Source organism: Marmota flaviventris, chromosome 13 (assembly GCF_047511675.1).
Source record: "Marmota flaviventris isolate mMarFla1 chromosome 13, mMarFla1.hap1, whole genome shotgun sequence".
Classification (NCBI taxonomy): domain Eukaryota; kingdom Metazoa; phylum Chordata; class Mammalia; order Rodentia; family Sciuridae; genus Marmota; species Marmota flaviventris.
Window position 1 is genome coordinate 91,216,205 of NC_092510.1, and position 24,738 is coordinate 91,240,942.

At 37.8% G+C, this 24,738-nt stretch overlaps 1 protein-coding gene across 3 annotated transcripts in view; it reads left to right on the forward strand.

Annotated features, from left to right (window-relative positions):
* Positions 1-255: 255 nt before the first annotated feature.
* Cntrl (centriolin) overlaps positions 256-24,738 on the forward strand; it is a 90,354-nt gene continuing 65,871 nt past the window's right edge. For all 3 annotated transcript variants that reach the window (XM_027945013.3, XM_071600889.1, XM_071600888.1), the window contains exons 1-6: positions 256-396; positions 9,991-10,238; positions 11,786-11,916; positions 20,785-20,915; positions 22,513-22,654; positions 23,532-23,718. In XM_027945013.3, the coding sequence (XP_027800814.2) occupies positions 10,022-10,238; positions 11,786-11,916; positions 20,785-20,915; positions 22,513-22,654; positions 23,532-23,718 (808 nt within the window). In that variant the 5' untranslated portion in view covers positions 256-396; positions 9,991-10,021. The remainder of the gene's footprint in view (positions 397-9,990; positions 10,239-11,785; positions 11,917-20,784; positions 20,916-22,512; positions 22,655-23,531; positions 23,719-24,738) is intronic.

Sequence of the window (24,738 nt, forward strand, 5' to 3'; positions counted from 1 at the left end):
TCACTCAGGGAAAAGGGAGTCCTCGCGGGCTGCCGCCACCGACAGCCACACTTCCTGAGAACTCCGACCCCAACGCCGCCCGCGTCGCAACCCGAAGGCTGTGGCGCTCCAGAGCGCTCGCCCCAAGCGGCAAGAAGGTTGGTGACCAGAGCTTCCCCGCGTTCTCTCGCGCCAGCGGCACCCACGCTCAGAACGGCGGGAAGCGCCAGCAGCCCCGCCTAACGGCTCCGGGAGAGGCGTGGCCCGCACAGGCCCCGCCCACCCGCGCGTGGGGCCCCTCGGCAACCGGCACAACACAACAAAATGGCCTCCGCGCCGCCGGGCGCCTGACGGGAAAGACCCGTGCTTCTCCGCCTCGCCTCATCCCGCAGGGCTGCTCGGTTCGGTTCTTGGACGGTGAGTGCCTAGCCTGGGTGCTGCTGTCCTCCGGCGTCTCGCCGAGCGGTGGGGGCCGGCGGCGAAGGCGGGAAGGCCTGGGCAGGCGTGCGGTGGGCCGGCTCCTGATGGATTGGGGCGGGGGCGTGTGCCTGGGGATAGGGATTGGACGGGAAGGATGGGCGGGCGCGGAACGGGCGTGGGCAGGTGGAGGCCGGGGCTGGGTTCAGGAAAGCGCTGGCGGCGCGGCGAGGACCCGGCTGTGGGGCCTGTTGGGAGTTGGGCCGCGGCGCCAGGTGGGACTGGGGTCGGGCCGCCGGGAGGAAGTGCCCGGGGTCTGCGCAGTGAGCGCGATGAGAGGGGCTGCGGGCGTCCTGCCGGGTGGAATCAGACGAATGCAGTACGTGCAGAAAGATGAGGGACGGTGCTGGGAGGACTGGGTCGGTTGAGGGACGGGTGATGGTTGAAGCCGTGGGTCTTGAGGCTCGGGTTACTCAACCTCGCCTCGGTGACAGCAGGCAAGTTCCTTCATTTCCTGTAAATGTGTCCTCGCTTCATCTGTATTGAGTGCTCACGAGGTGTCTGCTAAGGCTCTACGTGTTTTGCATATATTGATTAGCTCCTTTGGAATTTGAAAATTCAGTGTGGGACGTTGTCATCCCCATTTAACAAGTGATAGCGCTGAGTACCAGAGGTTAAGTAATTTACCTAATGTAGCACAGTAACTGAAAACTCTGGATTTGAATTCCAGCCGTCTAGTTGCAGAATCAGTTACTTGATTGCTAATGATGCTCAGCCACTCATAAATGAGGTTGATAATTCAGATCTTATGCAGCATCTGTGAGGATTTAAATACGGTGATGTCTGTAGAATGTTTATCACGGTCGTTCAGTCAACATATTTTTTCCCCCATACAACAAAAGACAAATGGAGTCTCTGCTCTTTTGTAGGTTATAGTTTAGAAGGAGAAAAGGAATAATTATGCACTTTCAGAAATGATTACTTAATTCCAATTGTTTATATGTTTATAGAGGAGACTTATTGGTGCATAGACCATGTATAACAGGGGGACACAATCTTGTACATCTTCAGTGTAAGAACCCTGCCTTCTCAGCTCTATTTTAAAGAGTCTAGCACAATTCTTAGCACATAAAAGTTGCTCAATAAAATTGGATAACTAAATAAATTAATGGAAAGAATTGGAAACTTGGGTTTTGGGGTATCTGAATAGAACCAGAGAAATGGAAGAGGGGAAATCAGGGTGTTAATAGGTTCCAGAAGGACACAGGAGCCAGGGTGTTGGAAGTGAAAGCCAAGCAGGTAGGCAGTTAGTGGAGTGGGTGGAGTTTAGGTATTTAGTTATAGTAGGGGAGTAATTATAGGTCAGAATATTGACTGGTCAGGATGTCAGGATATATGTTAGAATGAAAAGAATGAAAGAAATGAGCAGTTTGGGAAAACAGGATGGATATAGAAGTGTTGGTGTGGGGTATTAAAACTTTAGAGAAATGGGAGAGAGAAGTACTACATTAGGGAACTGGAACAGAATTTATGGGAAAACTTGGCAGCCAGAATGGGATGAAAGGGATGAGAAGCAGAGAGGTTGACAACATAGAATGGGGAGTTGGCTTTAGGAAGAGTGCCAGAGTTAAGGACTTTGAAGAAGAATGGGAGTCAGTATTTGACAGGGCTGGAGAAGGTTAAAGAGTATTTTCAGGAGATCCAAGGTTATGAAATGAAGCAGAATTGGAGGAAACTGATAGAAACACAGTTATCAACCTGAGCTGGGTTCACAAGAGCTGGCTACATTAATAACTAAGAAAATGGCTAAAGAAGTACGAAACACACCTTTTTAAAGAAGTACAAACACCTTTTGCTTGCAGGAATCAGGGATGGCTCTAACTTAAGGGTCTGTTAGAAAGAGAGAGGGCACGCCTGAAACCATCCTATTTATTGAGGGGAAGACACTTGAGAAAGTTCCACCCAAATGAGGCAAGGGATTGGGTTTCAGGGTGGTGAGGCTCACTCCCAGAGCTGTATAATTCCTTGCCAAGTGAAGTGAGGTCCATCTGCTTTTGCGCTGTGAGCAGAAGCCAGTTCTACACCTCCATCGCTCAAGGCTAAGAGTTGTGCTCAGCTCCTGTTCATGGAGGCCCCCGACACACAATTAAAGGACTGAGGATGTAGTGTGGTGAGGGACATCACAGTCAAAAAAGTAGGTGAAGGCTGGGGATGTAGTTTAAGCTGTAGCACACTTGCCTGGCATGCGCGGGGCCTGGGTTCGATTCTCAGCACCACATAAAAATAAAATAAAGATGCTGTGTCCAGCGAAAACTAAAAAATAAATATTAAAAAATTCTCTCTCTCTCTCTTAAAAAAAATAAGGAGAAAAAAAAGTAGGTGAGTATTTGTATTTGGGTGGTCTGTTGGGAGAGAATAAGTTTTGGGGATTGTCAAGCTCTGCTTCATTTGGAGGTCCGAGAAGAAGATGGAGAGCTAGGAGTGGTAAGAAAGACTGCGTGTCGACAGAATTTGTCACCTGTGAGAAACTGTAATGGATGGGGTTGTTAGATCAGGTTAGGTGTTTGGGATTGTTGGGGCAGGATGCCAGTGTTTTGGAGCCTGGTCATGTGATTCTGATTGTCAGCACTCTTGCTCCACAGACCATCTTCTGTGCCTATACAATGTGTCTCCAGCTCTAGGCCTCTTTCGCTTGTTTTCTCTTTATTTTGCCCCTTCACGTCTTCTACCTCTCCTTCTCAGCTGTTTTCTCTTTTCCCATGGGTTGATTTTTATTCCCCTTGCAGATGACATCCTAGGATCAAACTACATCCTCATTATTATCTTAAAATTTTTGTTGAAGGGGGAAGGGAACAGGGGATAGGGAGAGGGAAGGGAAGGAGAGGTACTGGGGTCTGAATTAGAACAAAGTATATACCATACTTCTATAATTATGTCAAAATGGGTTCTACTGTTATATATAATTAAAAAGAACCAATAAAATTTTTAAAAAGTTATTGAAGATTTACTATCTTAAGACAGTAGTCTCTAAAATAATGCCAGCCATTCTCAAACACAGCAAGTGCCTAAGAACAGTTCACTTGAAAGTTAGCTATTCAATGAGATAGCTGTTGTTTTAATGAACTGCCTTTATAGGAGCTCTGCCAACCCAGGGAGGGGGTCTGGGGATGCACGGTAACTTCAGTTATTGTTTTTATGGTTCATGTCATCCATTTATCCAAGTCATATTAATCATATTACAATTATAAAAGGAAAGAGCTGATCTAGGTTTCTGAAATCCATTCTAATATTTTAAACTCTGTTAATGATTAAGACTGAGTTATACTTTTCAACAGGGAACAAAGGACTTTATGATAATCTGGGGAGATGATCATTAGGATATTAGGGAGGAGTTCTGGTCAGTATTTTGAGAATTTGGAGAGAGATGGTACAAAATAATAAAAATATGGATGCTTTTTAAGAACTAACAAAAATTTTTAAATATTAATCTCTAGTATGTAGCATACACTTATTCCAGTTTTATAGTCTGTCATTTAGGTTTAAGGAAGATATATAAAAGTATGACTGGGCCCTGTTTCTGCTTTTGTTTTTAAATTCATCACCTTTATGAAAATTATATCCATTCATTCATTTAATTTAGGAGTAAAAAAAAAATAACCTAAATGCATGCCTCTCAGCTCTCAAGTTTGAGAGTACTCTTATTTAGAAGGAATTCAGCTTAGCACAGAATCAGTAGTAATTACTAAGAAGCTTTTCCACTGAAGATGGTATGATATTGGACATAAAAGTTGTTTGCCACACTTTTGAAATTAGGACTAAAAGCCTGTGGTGATGGCATAAATAGCAGTTATGTGAATTGACAGGGCTGCCCAGTGAGGGGGGGCAGGGTCTGATGCATATGAATAGGAAACATGAGGAAATGAAAACATGAGGAAATGAAAGAAAAAGTATAGACCCATAAAAAGCGTTTAAAGTAGTATTCTAGGATGCCAGAGTGAGGCAGTTTGCCATATTAAAATTTATGTCTGTGAGACAATAATTAACTTTTTAAAAATATTTTTTTTATTTGTTGATGGACCTTTATTTTATTCGTTTATTTATATGTGGTGTTGAGAATTGAACCCAGTGCCTCAAATAGGTGAGGCAAGTGATCTACCACTGAGCCACAACCCCAGCCCTAATAATTGACTTTTTTTTTTTTTTTTTGAGAGAGAGAATTTTTTAGTTTTCGGTGGACACAACATCTTTATTTTATTTTTATGTGGTGCTAAGGATCGAACCCAGCGCCCCATGCATGCCAGGCGAGCATGCTACCGCTTGAGCCACATCCCTAGCTCAAATAATAATAATAATTGACTTTTAAAAAACAAATGTGGCAGGTTTTTGTTCCCTTGAAATGAGTTGATTACAGTTGGCTAGGTCATGACTTCAGTATAAAATTTCCTAGTTTTCCTTCAGTTATTGTTTTTATGGTTCATGTCATCCATTTATCCAGGTCATTTAATGGTACTTATTTATGCGTAAGGTGGTCTCATGCTGGGTTCTAGAGAACAAAACAAACATAATATGAATTCCAAAAAACTCAAATTGTATAACATGGTAATAAAAAGCATGGGTTCTGGAATTAGGTCAGGATTCAAGTCTTGGCTTATGCAATTAGTTATGGTATTTTGGACAGATTAACCTTTTCATCTTTAAAAATGACAACTGTTTCATTTCATAGAGTTATATATAGTTCTTCCAATGTGATGTTAGGCATAAAGAGCTCATCTCAATTGTAAGCCCTCATTAAATATTAGCCACTAACATTCTTTAGAATTAACTTCAATTCTAGCAAGTCAGCATGTTTTCAAAGAGGCTTAGATTTTTAGATGTAAACAAATTTATTTGGAGTCATGTTTACTGTGTATATCTGAAGTGATGTGTCCTATTTTCTTGTGTGACTTGTAAGTTGAACCTGAAAGAAGAAGAACCAAAGAAGAATTCCAAAAATGTTTTGAGCAAGATCAGCATTCTTAGAATGACTGTATGGGCATTGCACAGTATAGCATCTGCTAAATGCTGGTTAATCCGTTGAATATATTGATGGATTCTATTAATGGAAAATTTCTTTCCTATATACTGCATATGCCCCAACCATTTAAAAAAATAATCTTCATAATCCCAGCCTGTATAGCCTATGAAGGCTTATTACATGTTAATAGAGACATGAAAAACCCAGAGTAATGCCTTTCCTACTCTTAAAACACCATGCAATATAATACTTCCAACACCAGATGTGTGAGTTGTTTTTTTTTTTTCCCCACACAACATGTACTTCTCTAGTGGACACCTGCAACATGTCCTCTTATTTAATTGAACTCTGACATTATTACCTGGAGGTAGTGTCAGATCCCACAGGTTAAGGACTCAGTTCCACAATACTGCCACCCACTTCAGATGCCAATTGCAAGTAGAAAAACCTTGCCAATTAGAAAGCTTTGTGTTGAGGACTAATGTCACTCATAAAGATATCCCTTTGTTAAGGTGATAAATAATATTTATCACTCTTGTGTTCTTTATGACTAATTTTAAAAATAACTATTAATTATTTACTTTATGATAGGCTGTATTCCAGGCATCAAAACATCAGTTAATGATAGTTCTACTTTCATGGAGCTTGTATTCCACTGGATTAATTATGTGATTTGATCTAAACATTAGTTTCAGTGAACAATTTATTGTTAGAAGAACTTACTGTTGCTAGCATGGTGACTAACCAAGCACTATTCTGAGCCTTGATTTTCTTACATGGAAAATAAAGGAATTTGACCAAGGTCCCATTTAACAATAATTGCTTTAGTTCCTTCTGGAAAATCTAACCTTTAATAAAATTTATTTTGTTAATAAGTAAACTACTGAAAAAAAATGGATTGTCACCTTGGAGGTAAAAAAGCTAGTGAGTAAAACCTAAAAGTAGAATAAAGAGAGGTTTATTCCTTGTAGCAAGTAAGAACACTGGTGCCGGGTTTCTGTTCTCGCGACCAAAAGGCTCAGGGGTCACTCTAGTTAAACTGGGCTAATTGGGCTGCACGAAATAACCACACAAGAGACACAAATACCTTTTTCTTTGGGGTCCCTGTGACAGCTCCTCTGACCTTAAGGGTCCCTAGAGAAAGAGAGAGAGCGCACGCGCTGACCCCTTTTATTGAGGAGAAGTTATTTAAATGACGCAAGAGGTCAGGTTTCAGGGGGCTGAGTCTATCTTCATAATGTCCACTGTCAGCAGGTTGACTGACACCTGGGTAGGCCACACCCAAGGGCACAGTAAGAGAAGGGGACACACACAAGGCACTTCCATGGAAGATTCTATCCTAAACAGGGCAAGGGGTTATATTACAAAGGAACAGGTGAGCGTAGCTTCACCCATGGGGCTGTAGCAAGACACACCCATGCAGGAGACACCGACCCTCAAACCCAAGAAAGGTGCCACATTTCTGTGACTGAGAGCCTCAGCACCCAGCCGGGGAGTGTAACTCAATCATGTGTAAGGTTGGCCTCCCACACACTGGAGTAATTTATGAAGCAGTCTCCTTGAAGAAAGCAAGCAAAGGGGTTTTATTGAAGAACCTCTGTATATTCAGATAGGAAAGCACTTGCAGGGATGGGTACATTCCTAAGCATGTTCAGTCCAAGGTCATAAATCACTTCTTTAAAAGGGAAGATGGCAGCACCTTCCTGAGCATGTTTAGTTGAGGGTCATCATATGCCCTCTGCTTCTAAGCAGAGAATGCTATATTATAATGAGTAAAGTTTACTCCAGGTCATGTAAAATAATGAGTGACCTTGGTTGATTCCTTGTAAGCTTCTTCAAAGTGTCTCAGATGAACAAAAACAAACAAACAAAAAAGGGGGGGTCATTAATAGTCTTTTAAAGGGGCACTGGCTCTTTCCCTGATGAATATAGGAGTTTACCCCCTAAAGTGCCTCTGTCTTGCTTAGCAACTAACCATAGTAATAGACACCAGAGTTTGAAGTGATCACAATCTTCATACAGCATTAGACAAACATGAATGAATTTTAGAAATGTAATATTTAACAAAAGAAGACAGATATAAAAGATATATTTATTTTGTATGATTTCTTAGGTAAAATTCAAAAACAGTTTTAGAATTTGGTGTTGGAAGTCAGGTTAGTGAGTATCCACGTGTGTGTATCAGTGATTGGAAGTGGGCATGAGGGGGCTTCTGGGTTCTGGTGATGTTCTGTTTCTGGATCTGGATACTGATTATGCAGCTTGTATTCATTATATAGGAACTCATGGAGGCTGTCTCCTGCTCTCAAGGTGGCCCACATTCTCTCTTACATGTGTCTCTGCTTTCCTAAATCTCTGCCTGTAAAAAAAGGAAGGAAGGAAACTAACTGTACACTTAAGTGCAGTTTATGTACCATAGACTGCCACAAAGACACACACACACACACACACACACACACACACACGTCAGGAACACACTCTTGAAAGTATGGCTTCTAAGCATATTGAATTCTGTTTGTAAGATAATATAACATTCATGACCTATACCAGTGAGCTGCTGGGAGGTCAGATATTGTCCCTCTCCTTGTGGATACTGCATTATGGGCAAGGAAATAATACTTAGTAAAATATATAAATATTTTTGTACCTCTGATAGAGGTACATTCCGTGCGATAAGAAGACAAGATTAGTTTTACCATCAGGATGTGAATTTCTGGAAAGCCTTCATGAATATAGTGACATTTTAGTTGATAGAAGATGCCATTTTAAGGAGAGGAAATTTCATGAGCAAAAATTCATGATGGGTTCAGATAATGATAAAAAGACAGGCTTGAGTATAGAGTGCATGATGAGGACAGGTAAGAGAGTAGGCTATAAGTTGAGAATAGATTGTGACAGGTCCTGTAAGCAGTATTGAAATGTTTAGCTGTAGACTATGTGAATCATCCAACTTCTTTTTGTTTTGGGTCAGAGGAAGAGGATGGATTAAGCAGTAAGGCAAAGGAGAATTGGAAGGAAGCTACTTAGGAAAGTATAGTCTAAGAAAGAGATTATGAATAATGGATCTAACATAATAGCAATGGAAATGGATAGAGTTGAATTTAGAAATATTGTGGAGATTGAATCAATCTCTTGATGAATAAGGGAGAAGGGCAATGGAAGATAATAAACACCTCTCATTCATTCAACAAATATTTATTAAATTTCTGCTAAGTGCCAAGCACTACTAGAATAGGGAAACGGTGGTAAACAAAACAAACTCATGGAACTCACAATTTGGTAGGAAGACAGATGTTCATCACAATCATGTACATGTATAAATGTGTGTTGAGGAAGAAAATACTAATAAACTTTTGGACTGGAGACTTCACTTAGTGAGTGCTAGCAGAGCTTTCCTGAGGAAGCAACAATTGAGCTGCTCTGTGAAGGAAGACTGAATGAACATGGTTAAAAAGAATGGGGTCAAGCATTTGAGATAGCAGGAAATATGTGAGGAGGTCAGTATGACTGAACCCTTATTAGAGAGAATGAATGATAGAGGTGAGGTAAGAGAGATGGAAACAGATCATGGGAGACCTTGAAGGGCTCAACAGGGATTCACTACAGACTGCAAGTTTTGCTTTTTAAGTAGACCTTCTGACAGTCTGACTATAGTAGTATGATGAGGGCTTGGAGTAGAGTGGACAAACGTGGAGATGAACGATATTTAGAAGTTAGAATTTATAGAACTTAGTGATTGAATGGGTGTGGGAAAAGGGAAGAGAGAAGTATCTAGCAAGATTCCCAGGTTTCTGAGCACTGTTCACTGGTGAGGGAACACTAGAAGAGGAATAGAGTGGGAAGAGAGGAAGGAAGGAAGGAATGGAGGGAGGGAGGGAGACTATTTGGACTGAGTTTAGGATGTTAAGTTTAGAAGGTCAATGAGATGACAATTAAATACTTGAGAAGAAGATTCTGGAGCTCCAAGAAAGATCAGATAGAAGATATCAATGTTAGTATAGAAGTGGCATTGGGAACCATGAATGTACATTAGATTGACAAGGTGAGATCAAAGAGAAACTAGAAGGAAACTTTGAGGAGTACTGATATTTAAATTAGGCTAAATAGAGGAACAAAATGAGCCAACAGAGAAGGCCATGGGGTAGGCAGGTAGATATGGGAGGATATCAGGAGAGTGTGGTGTCCCACAAGCCACAAGAACTGTTTCAGGAGAGAGAGAGAGAGCTATCAGTATTAAAGACTGCCTCTTGTCTTTAGCTTCCTGCATCCTGGGACTTTTTAGGTGTGTAGAAGAGGCCTTGTGACTAGCTTAATCCAATCAGCTGAGAATAGAAATACAGTAATACTTCTGTCTGGAGCATATGTCAGTAGTAGACCCTCTTAAGGTGTCTCTTCCCTGTGGTAGGTCATCAGTGATGTTCAGAATAGTGTCTGCTCTGTCGGGGTAGGGTAGCACAGATCTTCCCATCTATAGCCTCTGAGTTTATAACTTTGTGGTCTTGAAAGCTCTAGAAATAATTTAATGGTTTTAATAGTTCTGGAAAAAATAATGTTGTTAAATATTCTGAAAACCCTTGCAGGTTTTGATGGCCACCTGGCTTTACTCTTGCAATGAAGAAAGGTTCTCAACAAAAAAAATTCTCCAAAGCAAAGAGGCCACCATCATCTCACCCTCCCAGCCCATCTCTTACATCCAATATGAGATCTAGGTCGCTTTCACCTTTGATTGGATCAGAGACTCTGCCTTTTCATTCTGAAGGACAGTGGTGTGAGCAAGTCAAGTTTACAGATGAACCCAATGTGATTTTGGGCTGCCAAGACCATAAAGGTATTCCTTTCATCTGAGAATTGTGTAAGGACAGCGAGAGGACTGAGCCTTCTGGGTGAGGGTAAAGATGTCTGCTTAGGGGAGGAGAGTTTCCAGAAAGAGGAAGCTTTATTTCCTGTGGAAAAGTGCCTACACACTCATTCTCTAGTTTTGCCATCCTCTGTGAGGAGGAGGGCATACCTCTGCATTTCAGAGTGAAGTTCCTTTGGTATAAATATTCAGTATGAAAATGTTTCCACACTTAGGCTGTGCCAGTCTGCTTGCTTTTAAACTGCTCGTCTGTGGAGTGGACTGATTTCCACATTTGGGAAATGCATATGTTTTATCAACATTTTTGGTTTATTCTTAAAAGCATTCTTTTAGTTGGGAGTCTGTTTTTAAAAATTTTTTCTTATTTGTTAGATTATGAAATCACAGCCATCAAATTCTATTGATCTGAATATCTGATCAGTTTTTTAATTAATAATTAATATCAGCATTGAGTTTATATTGTACTACATCTTTGCTACCAGATAGTTACACTTATTTCTATTTGATAGTCTAGGATATTGGTCATCTTTATTCCTAGAACAAATCAAATTAAAGAAAAATTCAATTTTTTGAACTAAAATTAATTTGATATTAACATATAAATCATCATAGGGAACCCTTGGCCCATAGCCCAGATCTTAATCAAGATTTTTTTTTCTGATTCATAAAGTAAGAGCCAAGAAACAATTTTCTTTTTATAGCTACTTTCATAAAATATGATTTTAACAGTTTTTGATTACATTATTGAGGAAGACCATAAAACAAGATATGCTATTATTCATTAGGTTAGAATTATATCTCATATGGTTTTATTCTCTGCATTTAAAAGGGCAACAAATTTAGAGTTTCTTACTATCAAAAAAGAAAAAAATAGGATTTTTGAGGACTTCAGTTTCTGAACTTTAGCATTTTAAAAAACAACTAAAGGGGCTGGGGTTGTGGCTTAGCGGTAGAGCACTCGCCAAGCGTGTGCGAGGCTCTGGGTTCAATCCTCAGCACCATGTAAAAGTAAATAAATAAAATAAAGGTATTGTGTTCAACTACAACTAAATAAATATTTAAAAAAATAAAAATAAAAAACAACTAAATAGTAGCAGTTTATTTTTTAAAAACTGACTTGAAAATATTACTTTGAAACAAACTTGCTGCTGCATATAGATAATATTGTGTTAGATTCATCTGCCTTTGTTCAAGTTCTATATTTACAGCTTATGAGTTATGAGATTTTGAGCAAATAAAGTTTCTATAAATTTGTATATCAAATGTTTGTTGTACAAATTAAATTTGTAAAATGTAAGCCTTTAGCCCAAAGCTTGGCACACATCTAATATTTCTAGAGTGTAATTGCTATCATCATTATTATTAAAAATGCTGTAAGTTAAAATACTATAAAGGTTTTTTTTTTTTTTTACATTTGCCTGACTTAAATATTTTTTCTTACATAGTGTCAAAATTATTATTATTTTTGGAATATGTGTGTCTCCCTCTACTGAAAATGATCTTTTTTGTAATTTTAGGAGCTGATTCAAGAGTAGGAGTTCGATATATCACAGAGGCCCTCATTAAAAAACTCTCTAAGGAAGACAATTTGGCTTTGGTAAAGTCTCTCAACCTTTCACTTTCTAAAGATGGCGGCAAGAAGTTTAGGGTAGGTTACCAACAATTGCTGTGAATAGACATTGATTTTAATTACTTTGTGTTTTCAAACTGCCAATAAAATAAAAAGATTTGAATCCCATCCTCATGTTACCTAATTTGTAGCCGACCTTTTATTGTTTCTGGTGATAGTTCTACATCTGAAGTATAATAGCTCCAAATTCATAAGCATCTATTACTCAGTATTACATATAGTATTTCATTGAGTATGTTTTGTAGTACAGCTTTAGGGGTTATGAATTCTTTTGATTTTTGCATATTGTGGAAAGTTCTAATTTCATCTTTAATTCTGAAGGAAAGTTTGTTTAGTATCATAATCTTTGTAGGCCCCCATTCTAATATTTCAGGTAAACATTCCAAGCCCTCTTATCTGGGATGACAAATGAGTTGAAATTCTAATTGGCTTACCTCTAAATGTGACCTGCTATTTTTCTCTTGTAGCTTTTAAAATTCCAACCTTATTCTGCATATTAGGCATTTTTATTATAATCTCTCTTGGAGAAGATCTTTTCTGATCCTGTCTATCTGGAATTCTAAATGCTTCTTGTATTTGGATTTCCATCGTGTTCCTAAGATTTGAAAAATTTTCTGATATATTTTCATTGAAAAGATTGTGCATTTCTTTAGTTTTATATTTTGGTATAATCTATGCCAATGATTCTTAGATTTGGTGTCTTTATGTTATCTCAAATTTCTTGAATATTCTGGTTATTGTCTCTTAACATCTTTTCTTTATTACTGACTATTTCCAAGATTTGACTTGAAAGTTTGTCTTGAAGGCCTGAGAATATATCTTCTCTGAGGTCTAATCTATTGGTAATACTTTCAAATGAATTTTTAATTTGATTTATTAAGTCTTTCATTTCTTTTTTTTTTTTTTTTTGAGAATTTTAATATTTATTTATTTTAGTTCTCGGCGGACACAACATCTTTGTTTGTATGTGGTGCTGAGGATCGAACCAGGGCCGCACGCATGCTAGGCGAGCACGCTACCGCTTGAGCCACATCCCCAGCCCAAGTCTTTCATTTCTAAGATTTGTTTGATTCTTTTTCAGAATCTTCATCTTTATTGAAATGATCTTTCACTTTCTGTATTTTTTAAATTGATTCCTTGAATCTTATTTTAGCTCATTGAACATTTTAACTATGAACTTTGTAAATTCTTTCTCTGACATTTCTTCAATGTGGTGTCAGAATTGTTGTGGACTGTTTGAGGTGGTTTGTTCCTTTGTTTTCTCATATTGTTTGTATGTCTGCTGATTGTAAAGAAAATAAAAAAAGACACAGAGACAAGATGCAGAGGCAGAAAAGATGGCAGAATGGCAGAAAGGCCAAACTGCCACGCTTTATTTATTTCAATAGGTTACTTTAGGTCATTAGTGCCATAACTACATTATTGTTTGGTGTTCCTTTATTCCCAGGAGCTGAGTGTCTGAGATCAAGGTCCACACTGATAAGACTCTAGCACAGATCCTCTTCATGAAGGATATTACATAGCAACTAGATACTGCACCTATATTAGTTAGTTATCTTACTAGCTTCTAAGAGAAACAAGTCAGAAACTGTCCCCTCACCCCCAGGAGTTGGCTCACCGGAGGAATGCTTCCCTGTATATTTCCAGGGAAATTGGTTGGGATGATTATCACTTCTACTTTTATGCAAGGGACTATTTAATAAACTTCTTTCTCTTAAGTGCCCTAGGCTAGGTGAATAACCAAGTATTAATACTCACACTCAATGTGTATCTTCTGCTGTTCCCAGTATCAGTACCACCTTGAGAGAAAATGCCAAACCCTATTAACTTCAGTCTCTTCAGAGCAGAGCCACATACTTTGGAATAGACCATTGGAAACAAAAAATTTGTTGAAAATATTCTATACAGTTCCCTTAATCTGGGTAGAAAAATGTAATAATGCTCTCCCTTTGTGGGGTATACTGCTGTATTTTGTGTGTAAGATTTTCCATTGGCTGCTTTGGCTTATTCTCCAGGATGAGAAATTAGTTATCGTAGTAAAATTACTGTTACATTATATAAGGACTAAATATAATGTAATTACTATTATATTACATAGGGGAGGAGAGAAAATTTGGGGGAAAAGGAAAGAGAAAAAATAGGAAAGAATAATACAAACCAAGTAAAGAGAAGAAAAAGGTGGTGGGGGAGGGATTTAAGGCAGGAGTAGGTAATGCAACAGAGAAAAGAGAGACTATGAGGAGCAAGTATAAACCTGAGCTAGGAAAAGAGAGAATGATTCCAGCTAATGCTTTAAAACATTAGGAGATGTATAACCAAGTGGGGTGAGGGTGCAATAGCAAATAATATGGAGACATCTATTGATGCAAAATGAAAAAATAACATATAATAAGATCAAAATTGACATTAGAGCTATTTATAATTATCCATATAGAAGTTGAGAAATTTATTATTTAGTCTTTCTTTTTTTATTTCATCAAGATTTGGGGCCTTAGAAGATGCCCACTACTCTGGGTATGGAGGTGTTGATCACACCAGCTCCCCTCTAATACAATTCTTGAAAGCTTTTTCCAATGTCTAGGTACCCACTAGCTTTCTGTTGGGTCAGAGGAAATGATCTCTGATATTCTGTGACTTAGCAAATCAGTTATTCCCTGTTAGGTGGTATAGTCTTTTTGTGCCTTCCAGAAGAAAAGCTCTATGTATCCAGCACTTTCAAATCCAGTGGAAGATATACTGTGAAAATTTGGAGTGTGTGAAGTATGATTATTTAAGTTAGATATATTTTAGCCTGTTTGATGTGGTACTCTTGGGCTGGAGGGGCTGCTGCCCTTTCTCTGGAGTACATTGGTCACAGATCACTGGGCTTGTATCTGGACCCACAAATTGGTGTCTGGTGTCTGGGGAGCTCTTCTGTAAGTCCCTTTGTGGGGTATACTGCTGTATTTTGTGTGTAAGATTTTCCATTGGCTGCTTTGGTGTATCCTCAGAAATTGCCTTCTGTTGGTCTGAGTGTCTGAATGACAATGCAACTCTGGAACTTACAGCTGTGGATCATCCTAAAGATGCTGGGGCACGAGAGGATTCTTCCCTGATTGCTCTGGATTTCCTGCCAGCTGGTTCTTTTTGTCAGCTCAGGGACCTGAACCTGCATGCATGGAGGGTGCTGTGCTGTGTCTGCTGGCTATTTCTGTTGGATGAAGGGGCATAGGATATAATCACGCTGACTGTTGTGAAATATTGTACACCTGCACCCCTACACAGGACCTTCTTTAAAGTGTCAGAGAGGTGCAAATGTGGAGCCTATGATTGCTAGCTGTCTGTGGGTGGCTTATTATGCAGAAGCTTCTACCCTGACTGATGTGTATCACTGGGACTCTGTCCCTGTGACTGGAATGGAGCCTCAATTTGCCCATCTGTATTTGAGCTTCTCCTGCCCATCATTGTGAATCTTTCTATGGAGAGGTGCTATCTGAGCACTTGGTAGCTATCTGCAACTGTGGGGCCTGGAGTTGAAAGGCCTCTACAATGAACACTTATAGAACACTGAGCAAAGATGATGGACGACCCATGTTCTTGGATAGGCAGGATTATTATTGTCAAAATGACCATATTACCAAAAGTGTTGTACAGATTCAGTGCAATCCCCATTTAAATACCAATGGCATTCTTTACAGAAATAAAAAAAAAGTCCTAAAATTCATTGCAAGAATAAAAGATAAAAAATAGCCAAAGTAATCCTGAGCAAGATGAGCAATATTTGAGGCATCACAATACCTGATCTCAGATTATACTACAAAGCTATAGTAACAAAAACAGTATGTTAATGGTATCAAGAGAAACAGAAAGACCAGTGGAATATAAGACACAGAATAGAAGACACAGAGACAAATACACATAGATACAGTCATCTGATACTTAACAAAGGTACCAAAACATACCTTGGAGAAAAGACAACCTTTTTTTTTTTTTAACAAATGGTTCTGGGAAAACTGGATATCCATATGTAGAAAAATGAAAATAGATCTTTATCTTTAACCCTGCACAAAAATCCACTCAAACTGCATCAAACATCTAGGAATTAGACCAGAATCTTTGCAACTGCTGGGAGAACACATAGGGTCAGCATTCCAACATATTGATATAGGCACTATCTCTTTCTTAACGAGACCCCTAAATCTGGAAGTAAAAACAAGAATAAATAAGTGGACTGAATCAAATTAAAACGCTCTGCACAGTAAAGGAAAATAAGAGCATGAAGAGAGAACCTACAGAATGGGAGAAAATCTTTGCCAGCTGCTCCTTCATCAGGGAATTAATGTCTAGAATATATAAAGAACTCAACAAACTTAATACCAAAAAAAAGCGCCAATCAGTAAATGAACAAAACAGACACTTCTCAAAAGAAGAAACAAATGGCCAACGAATATATGAAAAATGTTCAGTGTCTCTAGCAATCAGGGAAATGCAAATCAAAACTACATTGAGATTTCTTCTCATTTCAGTTAGATTGGAAATCATGAAGAATACAAATAATAATAAATGCTGGCAAGGATGTTGGGGTTAAGGTGCACTCACACATTGTTGCTGGGACTGCAAATTAGTATAGCCACTTGGTATTTTTCCAACAACTAAAATCAGCAAGCTATAGTGATACAGGCACATTGTGTTTATAGCAATGTAACTCACAATAGGTAAGTTACGGAACCAGACCAGTTACCTGTCAACAGATGAATGGATAAAGAAAATGTGGTATCTACACACAGGTATCCACACACAGTGGAGTTTTATTTAGCCATAAAGAATGAAGTTACGCATTTGTTGGTAAATGAATGGAACTGGAGAACATTTTGCTAAGCAGAATAAGCCAGACTCAGAAACAAGGATTGAATGTTTTCTCTCATATGTGGGAGCTAGAGAAAAGTATGAGGAAAGTGGGGGAGGGGCTGAGCCCCTGCAAATAGAGGAGAGATCAGAGGAGTAGAGGATAGAAGGGTGAGGAAGAGGGATGGGGAAAGGGAGGAACAGTAGAATGAAATTGACCAAATTATGCTATGTACATATGTGAATATACCACTGTGAATTTCAGCTTTATGTCTATCTATAAAGCACCAATTTTAAAATACATAAATAAGCACAAGGAAGACCAGTAGAGTAGAGGAAGGAGAACTGGGCAAGAAGAACAGGGGGAAGGAGTAAGCACTGGGAACTGAAGTGGAAAAAATTATATTCCAGTATGATTATATCATAATGAACCACACTAGTATGCATAACTATAATGCACAATAAAGTATAAAAAGAATATAATGATTATTTTTTAAAAGTTTGCTATCCTAAATAATAAATACAACATTGACATTGAAAACAAAAGTTTACTATCCTTGCTTTGTGTGTGTTTACTGCTATATTAATAAGGTATACAATGTGAACACAGTGTAATAGCCTCATTTCTTTAATTAGAATAAATAAAACTAATGTTCTACCTCATTGTTCACAGAAAATAATTCCAGAAGGTTGAAGAGCTAAATAAAAACAAAGCAGTGCAAAAAACTTAGGAACAAACTGCTGTAAAGTTATTAGGAAAGAGCTAAGCATGGTAGTACACAACTATAATGCCAGTGACTTGGGAGGCTGAGGTAGAAGGATTCCAAGTTTGAGGCTAGCCTCAGTAACCTCAGAGAGACCCTCAGCACTTAGTGAGACCCCCATTTCAGAATAAAAAATGCTGGGCATGTAGTAAAGTTGGTAAAGTTCATTGGTAAAGTTCCCTGGGTTTAATCCCCAGTACAAACAAAACAATTACACACACAATATATATATGTATGTATGTGTGTATATATATATATATATAAAGAATATGAAAGAATAATTTAAATCTTAAGAGTGGGAAAACAGTAACCCTAGTACCACAAAGAAAACTATTGATAGATTTATTTGACATAAAGGTTGAAGAGTTGTGTTTAATGAGAGATATATTCTCAAAAGTTAAAAGGAAAACAAATCTGACAATTAGTGTTTGCAAAATCTGTTAACAATATCTACATAATATGTAGGTCTCCTACAATTCCATTGAGAGAGGCAACTCATTGACACATGCAAACAGTGTGAATAGGCAGGTCAAAAGGTACTGTAAATGACTGATATTAACTTGAAAATGTATTCAGTTGTTAAGGTCAAAGAAATATGAAATAAAACAAGTTTTACAATATTTTTGTATCATGCATATCTATTGGTCAAGACTTAAAAAACTATTTCATTATTCAATAGATAAGTTCTATAGTTTAGGAAGGTGGTTGGTAATATCAAAATTTCTAATATGCTTATTTTTTATGGATTTTTAGTTGTAAATGAATCAAAAATATTGATTTTTATGTGGTGCTGAGGATCGAACTTAGTGTCTCACATATGCGAGATTAGCACTCTACCACTGAGTCATAATCTCAAGCCCCTTATTTTTTGATCTAGTAATTGTGCTTATACTCTCAAACCAGCAATTCTACTCCTTGATGTCTATTGTACTAGTATTGTGTACACATATATGCAAAAACATCAATATAGCAATGTTTATTAAACACTATTTAAATAAAAATTGGAAATAACTAAATGTCAATAAGGTATCATTTAAATAAAATATGGCATAATATATTATGAACTACTATGCCTGTACCAGGGATTGAACCTAGGGATGTTCTACCACGGAGCCACATCCCCAGCCTTTTTAAATATTTTATTTGGAGGGGCTGGGGCTGTAGCTCAGTGATAGATCACCTGCCTCACACGTGTGAGGCACTCGGCTCAATCCTCAGCACCACATAAAAATAAATAAAGATATTGTGTTCATCTACAACTAAAAAATATTTTTTTAAAATATTTTATTTGGAGACAGAATCTCACTCAGTTGCTTAGGGCTTCGTGAAGTTGCTGAGGCTGGCTCTGAACCTGCGATTCTCCTGCCTCAGCCACCCAGTTGCTGGGATTACAGGCATGTGCCACTGTATCTGGCTACTATGACTTTTTTTGAAAAGTGATTTATACCTCTATGTATTAACATGGAAATATGTCCACAGTTGTTTCAGTGAAAAAGCAATTTTAAAGCATTTCAGGGTCTCAAATATTTTTTTAAATTCTAGTTTTCTCTGTGAGTATAAATGGATGGAAACAAATAGAAATATCTGGGTACACATAAAAATGGTTTGAGTATTAGGAGTTTTGGGGTTTTGGGGGTAGGAAAGAGGATATGGGGCCTTGATGAAGATGGCTTTTTGTATTTCATTTGAATTTTTTTCTAGAATATATTCAGGTCTTCCCTTGTATAGTTAAGTAGTAAAAAAGGAAACATGCTAGAGTTCAAAACTTGCAAAAATGAAATATGAAATAAATAAATTCTGTTTAATTATTATATACCACACATATGTTAGACTGTGGAGGTAGGAATTAGCTTAGTTTTCTAAATTCAAATTTCTGAATTTAGGGCTTAGTGTGAAGAATGCCTAGGATTAAGAGGAGATAGGGAGAATCATAGAGCATGTATGATTGAGGCTTACCCAGTGAAAAAGCTTGAGGGAGCTATTACAGAAGACCCAAGAGTATGATGGGTGGAGGTTATAGAGGGGGAACTTCATGCAGAAAGTTATGATAAAACGATTATAGAATTGTCAAATAAGAGGAAACCTTAGAAGTCAATGGATTTGGCAATCAAGAAGGCAATTCTTCTGTTTCAGAAACCCACCAAGTTCATTTTTTTAGAACCTTTGCATTTTCTTCTGCTCATCTAGTATTCTCTGACCCCAGAAGTTCACGTTCCTGGATTCTTTTTATTAAGGTCTCATTTTGATATACTTCTTCTGTAAAATCTTTCTCTTGCCACACAATCACAGTTAAGTCACCCTCTTTATTTAGTCAACAGATGTTTATTTAGCACTCACTATATGCCAGGCAGAGGTACCATGGCACTGTACACAACAGACAAGATCTACCCTCTTGGTGCCTTGCATTCTAGCACAGATGTTGTTTTTACTTTCTTATTAGTATTGTTGCTGTCTGAAAATCTTATTTGCCTCTGTTTATTGTGTATCTCTGCAGATGAATACTAATTCATATTTCCTGTCCCTAGACAGCTTCTGGCACATAATCCACATTCAATCTGTGAAATATTGAATGGCAGTCTTGGGGAGAACCATTTGAATACATTGATGTAGTAGAGGATTTATTGCCTTACTAATATAATAGGAGTGAGTGGAAGGCAAAGTGAGCAAATGTAGACGATTCTTGTAAGAAATGCTGGTGGCATTATAAAAGGGAGATAAGATGATGGCTGCCTAGGAGAACAAGGTTAGTGCAGGGCGATTTGTTCTATATGGAAGAATTGTGAGCTTATTGAAAGTAAGCTGTGTGCAGCAGGGAGGGTTTGTCCAGTTCACTGCTATAGCCCATCACCTGGTGCCATACTTTGTAGGTAGCAAGCACATAGTGCATGTCTATTGTAAAAATGACTGCCTTTAAACTTGAGGGGACACAGGGAGAGAGAAGAAGGTTGAACATGCATGGGCACTGAGGGAGAAAGAGAGGGAGAGGTTATACACCAGCATAGTACCTAAAGAAGAAAGGAGGAAAAGCAGAAAGGCATAGAAAAATTGAGGCAGAGAGAATGATAGTGGAGAATTCTTGTTGGATAGTTTGAGCTTCTTTTGTGGACAGTGCTATCATTTGCAGAGGGGCAAGGAGAGTTTGGAAACTTGAGGAGAGTTGCTACTTCAGGGATTGTCCAATAGGGTTTTAAATTTTCTGATGACTGGCCTAAACAGCCCCTGATGCACATACTTAAATATTTTGCTTTATGTCATTCCATATGTCATGTAAAGAATTGACTTATTTATTTCCATTTAGTATATTGAGAATTTGGAAAAATGTGTTAAACTTGAAGTACTGAATCTCAGCTATAATTTAATAGAGAAGATTGAGAAGGTGGACAAGCTCTTAAAATTACGTGAACTCAACTTATCATATAACAAAATCAGGTGAGTGAATATTTCTTTAAGTAGCATTGTAGGGTTTTCTTTTGTTGTTGTTGTTCTTTGTTTCTTTGAGAGGTAAACTAATGTCATCCATGTTGCTGGAAGAATCCTTTGAAACAGCAAATATTTTAATAAGTATTTATTAATTTGTAGGCTAGACCTTCATAATATGATAACTTTATGTTTTGGTACTACTTAAGTACAGAATAATAGCTAGTATTTTGGAAGGAGATAGATTTTTTGAATACCAAATTTTGTCTTAATTCTGCTCTTGGCAGTTGCTATCTATGGTTCACTGTTTTATTACATGAAGAATATTGATATGAAGCAGAATGTTCTAACCCTGCCATTTTGAGCCCAAAGATATTCTAACCCTTTTCATCTTAGGTATTTTTCTTCACTTGTTGTTACAAAAAATATACTTTCAATCTTGTTTCTAATGCATAATAATTTTGTGAGAAATAAACATAATCAAACTGACAATGGGTAAAACTACATTTTGAAAATTTGCTATAGACAAAATGATGCAAGAATCAAATAATGAAAATCTTTTTTTTTTTGTTGTTTTGGCTTTGTGGCATTAGGGATTAAACCTGGTGCCTCACACCTGCTAATACGGACTCCAACCAAAGCTTGAAAACCTTATATCAGTATGCTTTCCTCCCACATTAGACTTGTTAAATATGATGGCCAACAAATAAAAACAAAACAACTAATAGCTGCTGAAGTTCCTACAAGACAAAAATGAAATTAAAAAATACTAATTAAAGTCTTAGTATAAAATTTGTGTAAAAAATAACTGATACTGATGATAATAATTTTGACAAAATGGAAATGAAAATAGACAAGCTTAGGAGTACTTTCCTGGTATAGAAAATTGACTGAGTTATTAAATAACATATTATGAGTAACTTGGAAAAATTTTTCATCAATGAAAGTTTATCAATATGGGTGATAAATATTTTATTAACTTAAGTATTCTATAAAAATGCTTATATTCATAAGCAAAGTGTCACTTTAGGGGCTCTGATATCCTTCTGCACAGTTAACCTTTTGGCAGTGGCCTAATATAACTATAGTTATCTCTTGAGCAGGACTACAGCAGGTAGCACAACGTGTGCTGTGGAGTTTTCCGGCTCTCTCCTGGCTGGCTGCTAGTTCTCACAGTAGCCAGTGGGACTGGCATAGACACACTCCTCTGTCTTCCATTACAGGTCTTGAGTTCTGATAGTAAGATGAGTACAGTTCCTAGGCACAGTAATAGGAGTTTGCAGTTCACTGCTCTGGTAAATTTTTTTGTAGCTACTTTGTTCTCATTAATAAGAAAGGTTGATAAATCATAATTATGAAAAGAACATCACATAGAGCCAAGGATATTTTTTGTCTTATTGGAAGTTCAGCAACTGTTTGTTGTCTTGTTTCGATTTTTTAGTCATCATATTTACCAAGTCTAACTGAGGGTAAAGCATATAGATATAAGATTTTCAAGCTTTTGTTTGGTGTGTAGCTCAGATTTAATTCCCAGCAGCTAAAAAGACATGAAAATTACAGTAGAAGGACTTCATCAGTATATTTGCTTGACTTTGTCCTTTGGTTTCAGCAAAATTGAAGGCATAGAGAATATGTGTAATCTTCAGAAGCTAAACCTTGCAGGAAATGAGATTGAGCATATTCCAGTATGGCTAGGAAAGAAGTTGAAATCTTTGCGAGTCCTCAATCTGAAAGGCAACAAGATATCATCAGTAAGTTATTCAAACTAGTAAGAATCTTTTTCAATTTCTTTAATTTACTGAGAAAAAATATTAATACTTAAATTTTACAAATGGGATTTCTTTATTTTCTATTAATCAAACACCAGATATATTATATCAAATTCAGATATGACCTAGAATACTCTATAGTAATTAAATACAGTAAGTTCACATTTTGTATAGATTCCATAGCAACTAAGAGTTTATCTCTTAGCATTTATCATTTCATTTGAGCTCTTATTCCCATTTTACATGTAAAGCCTCAGAGATGTTAAGTCCCTGTCCAAAGTTACAGCTTGAGCTAGAATCCAGACGATTGAATGAATGCCTAGAAGAGTTTTTTTTTTTGTTTGTTTGTTTTTTCCTGGCAGTATTTCCTTAAATTCAGAATGTGAATATTGGTACATATCCTTGTGTCTTTTAGATTCAATTATAACTCAGTTTTCTGCAGTTTTACTAAATTTTTTTCACTACCATTTGTATTTTTGATCTGTTCAGTTAATATAATGAAGAATGATAAAGACTTGAAATCAAATCCTGTTTTATTCACTTAGACTCTGAGCTTTGGGCAAGTCACCTGACTTCTTTCAATCTGTTTCTTTATCTGTAAAGTTAAGATAATGCGTCCATTATAGGTTGTTGTGAAGAGTTGCAAATAGAATGATATAAAGAAAATGCCCAGTACTGTCCCAATACACTACTCACATGCTGCCTTTCTGTTCCTTTCCTCAAACTGCTTTGGAGCCCTTGGTTTCACGAATAGGTTTTTTTGCTATGTTAAGAACAATTTCCAGGATTTATTATTTCCTTTAGGTAGTTTATGATTTTTACAGTAAAATATACCAATACTACTGTTATGTCATTTCAGCTTCAGGATGTCAGCAAGTTGAAACCACTTCAAGATTTGACTTCTCTGATATTAGTTGAAAATCCAGTCGTGACCCTTCCTCACTATCTCCAGTTTACCATTTTCCACCTGCGTTCGCTGGAAAGTTTGGAAGGTCAGCCAGTAACTACTCAGGACAGGGAGGAGGCTTTTGAGAGATTCAGTTTAGGTAAGATGACAGTTTAAAAAACTGAATTTGAATGAGGAAAGAATTTGTTTTCAGAACTTATCTAGAAAAAAATGTATTATAAACTTTCTGATGACATTACATTTGCAGAGATGCCACCATAAATCAATTTATTTAATAACTATTGAGCATATTCAGTATGCCAGGCACTGCACTTGACACTAAGGATACAATGGTGAGCAAGACACTTGGTGCTGGCCTTCATGCAGCTTATGGTTTTGTGGAACAGACAAAAAGCAGTTAAACCCAGGTAAAGCAACAGAGGGGAGCCCTGTTGTGGTACAGAGTGGTGTAAAGGAGTGGCTCTTGAGGCAGTGACATGGAAGCTGAAGGCAAGGGGAGGAGAGGCCAGCCATGTGAGGAATGGCACTCAGAGAGAGGGAGGAGCTGGTTCTCTGAGGTTATAAAGACCCTAGTGGGGTCAAGCAACTGAAAGATCAGTATGACTGGAAGAGTGCAAGAAAAAGTTTGGAGAGAAGGGGGAGGTTCGAGATGGAACAGGGCCTTGTGGTTTGGATTTTATTCTAGCTGCAGGAAAAAACCATGGGCAAGTTTTAAGCAGGGATGGGCCAGGAACAGGCTCTATATTAAGGAGATCATTTTGGATGCAGGTTGGAGAATGATTTGGAGCAGGGCATAGAGGAGATGGAGGGGCATGTTAGGAAGAGCTATGACAGTCATGCAGGCTAGAAGTGTTGGTGGCCTGTGCTTAGGCGATAGATGTGGAAATGAAAAATAGATGCATCACTTTTAATGGTAGAATCAGCAGCGCTCTCTAATGGAGTAGGTAATTCTCAGGCTTCTGGCTTAATTGGCTTAATTAGGTGGTGATATCATGTAGAAAATTAGGAGAATTCAGAGTTATCTTTAGGACATGATGAGTTTGAATTATGTGTGAGGTGGCAAATAGAAAATATGTGTCTGGAGTTCAAAGAGGTCTGTATCAGAGATACAGATTGAGCATCACTAATCTGAATATATAAAATCCAAAATGCTCCTAAA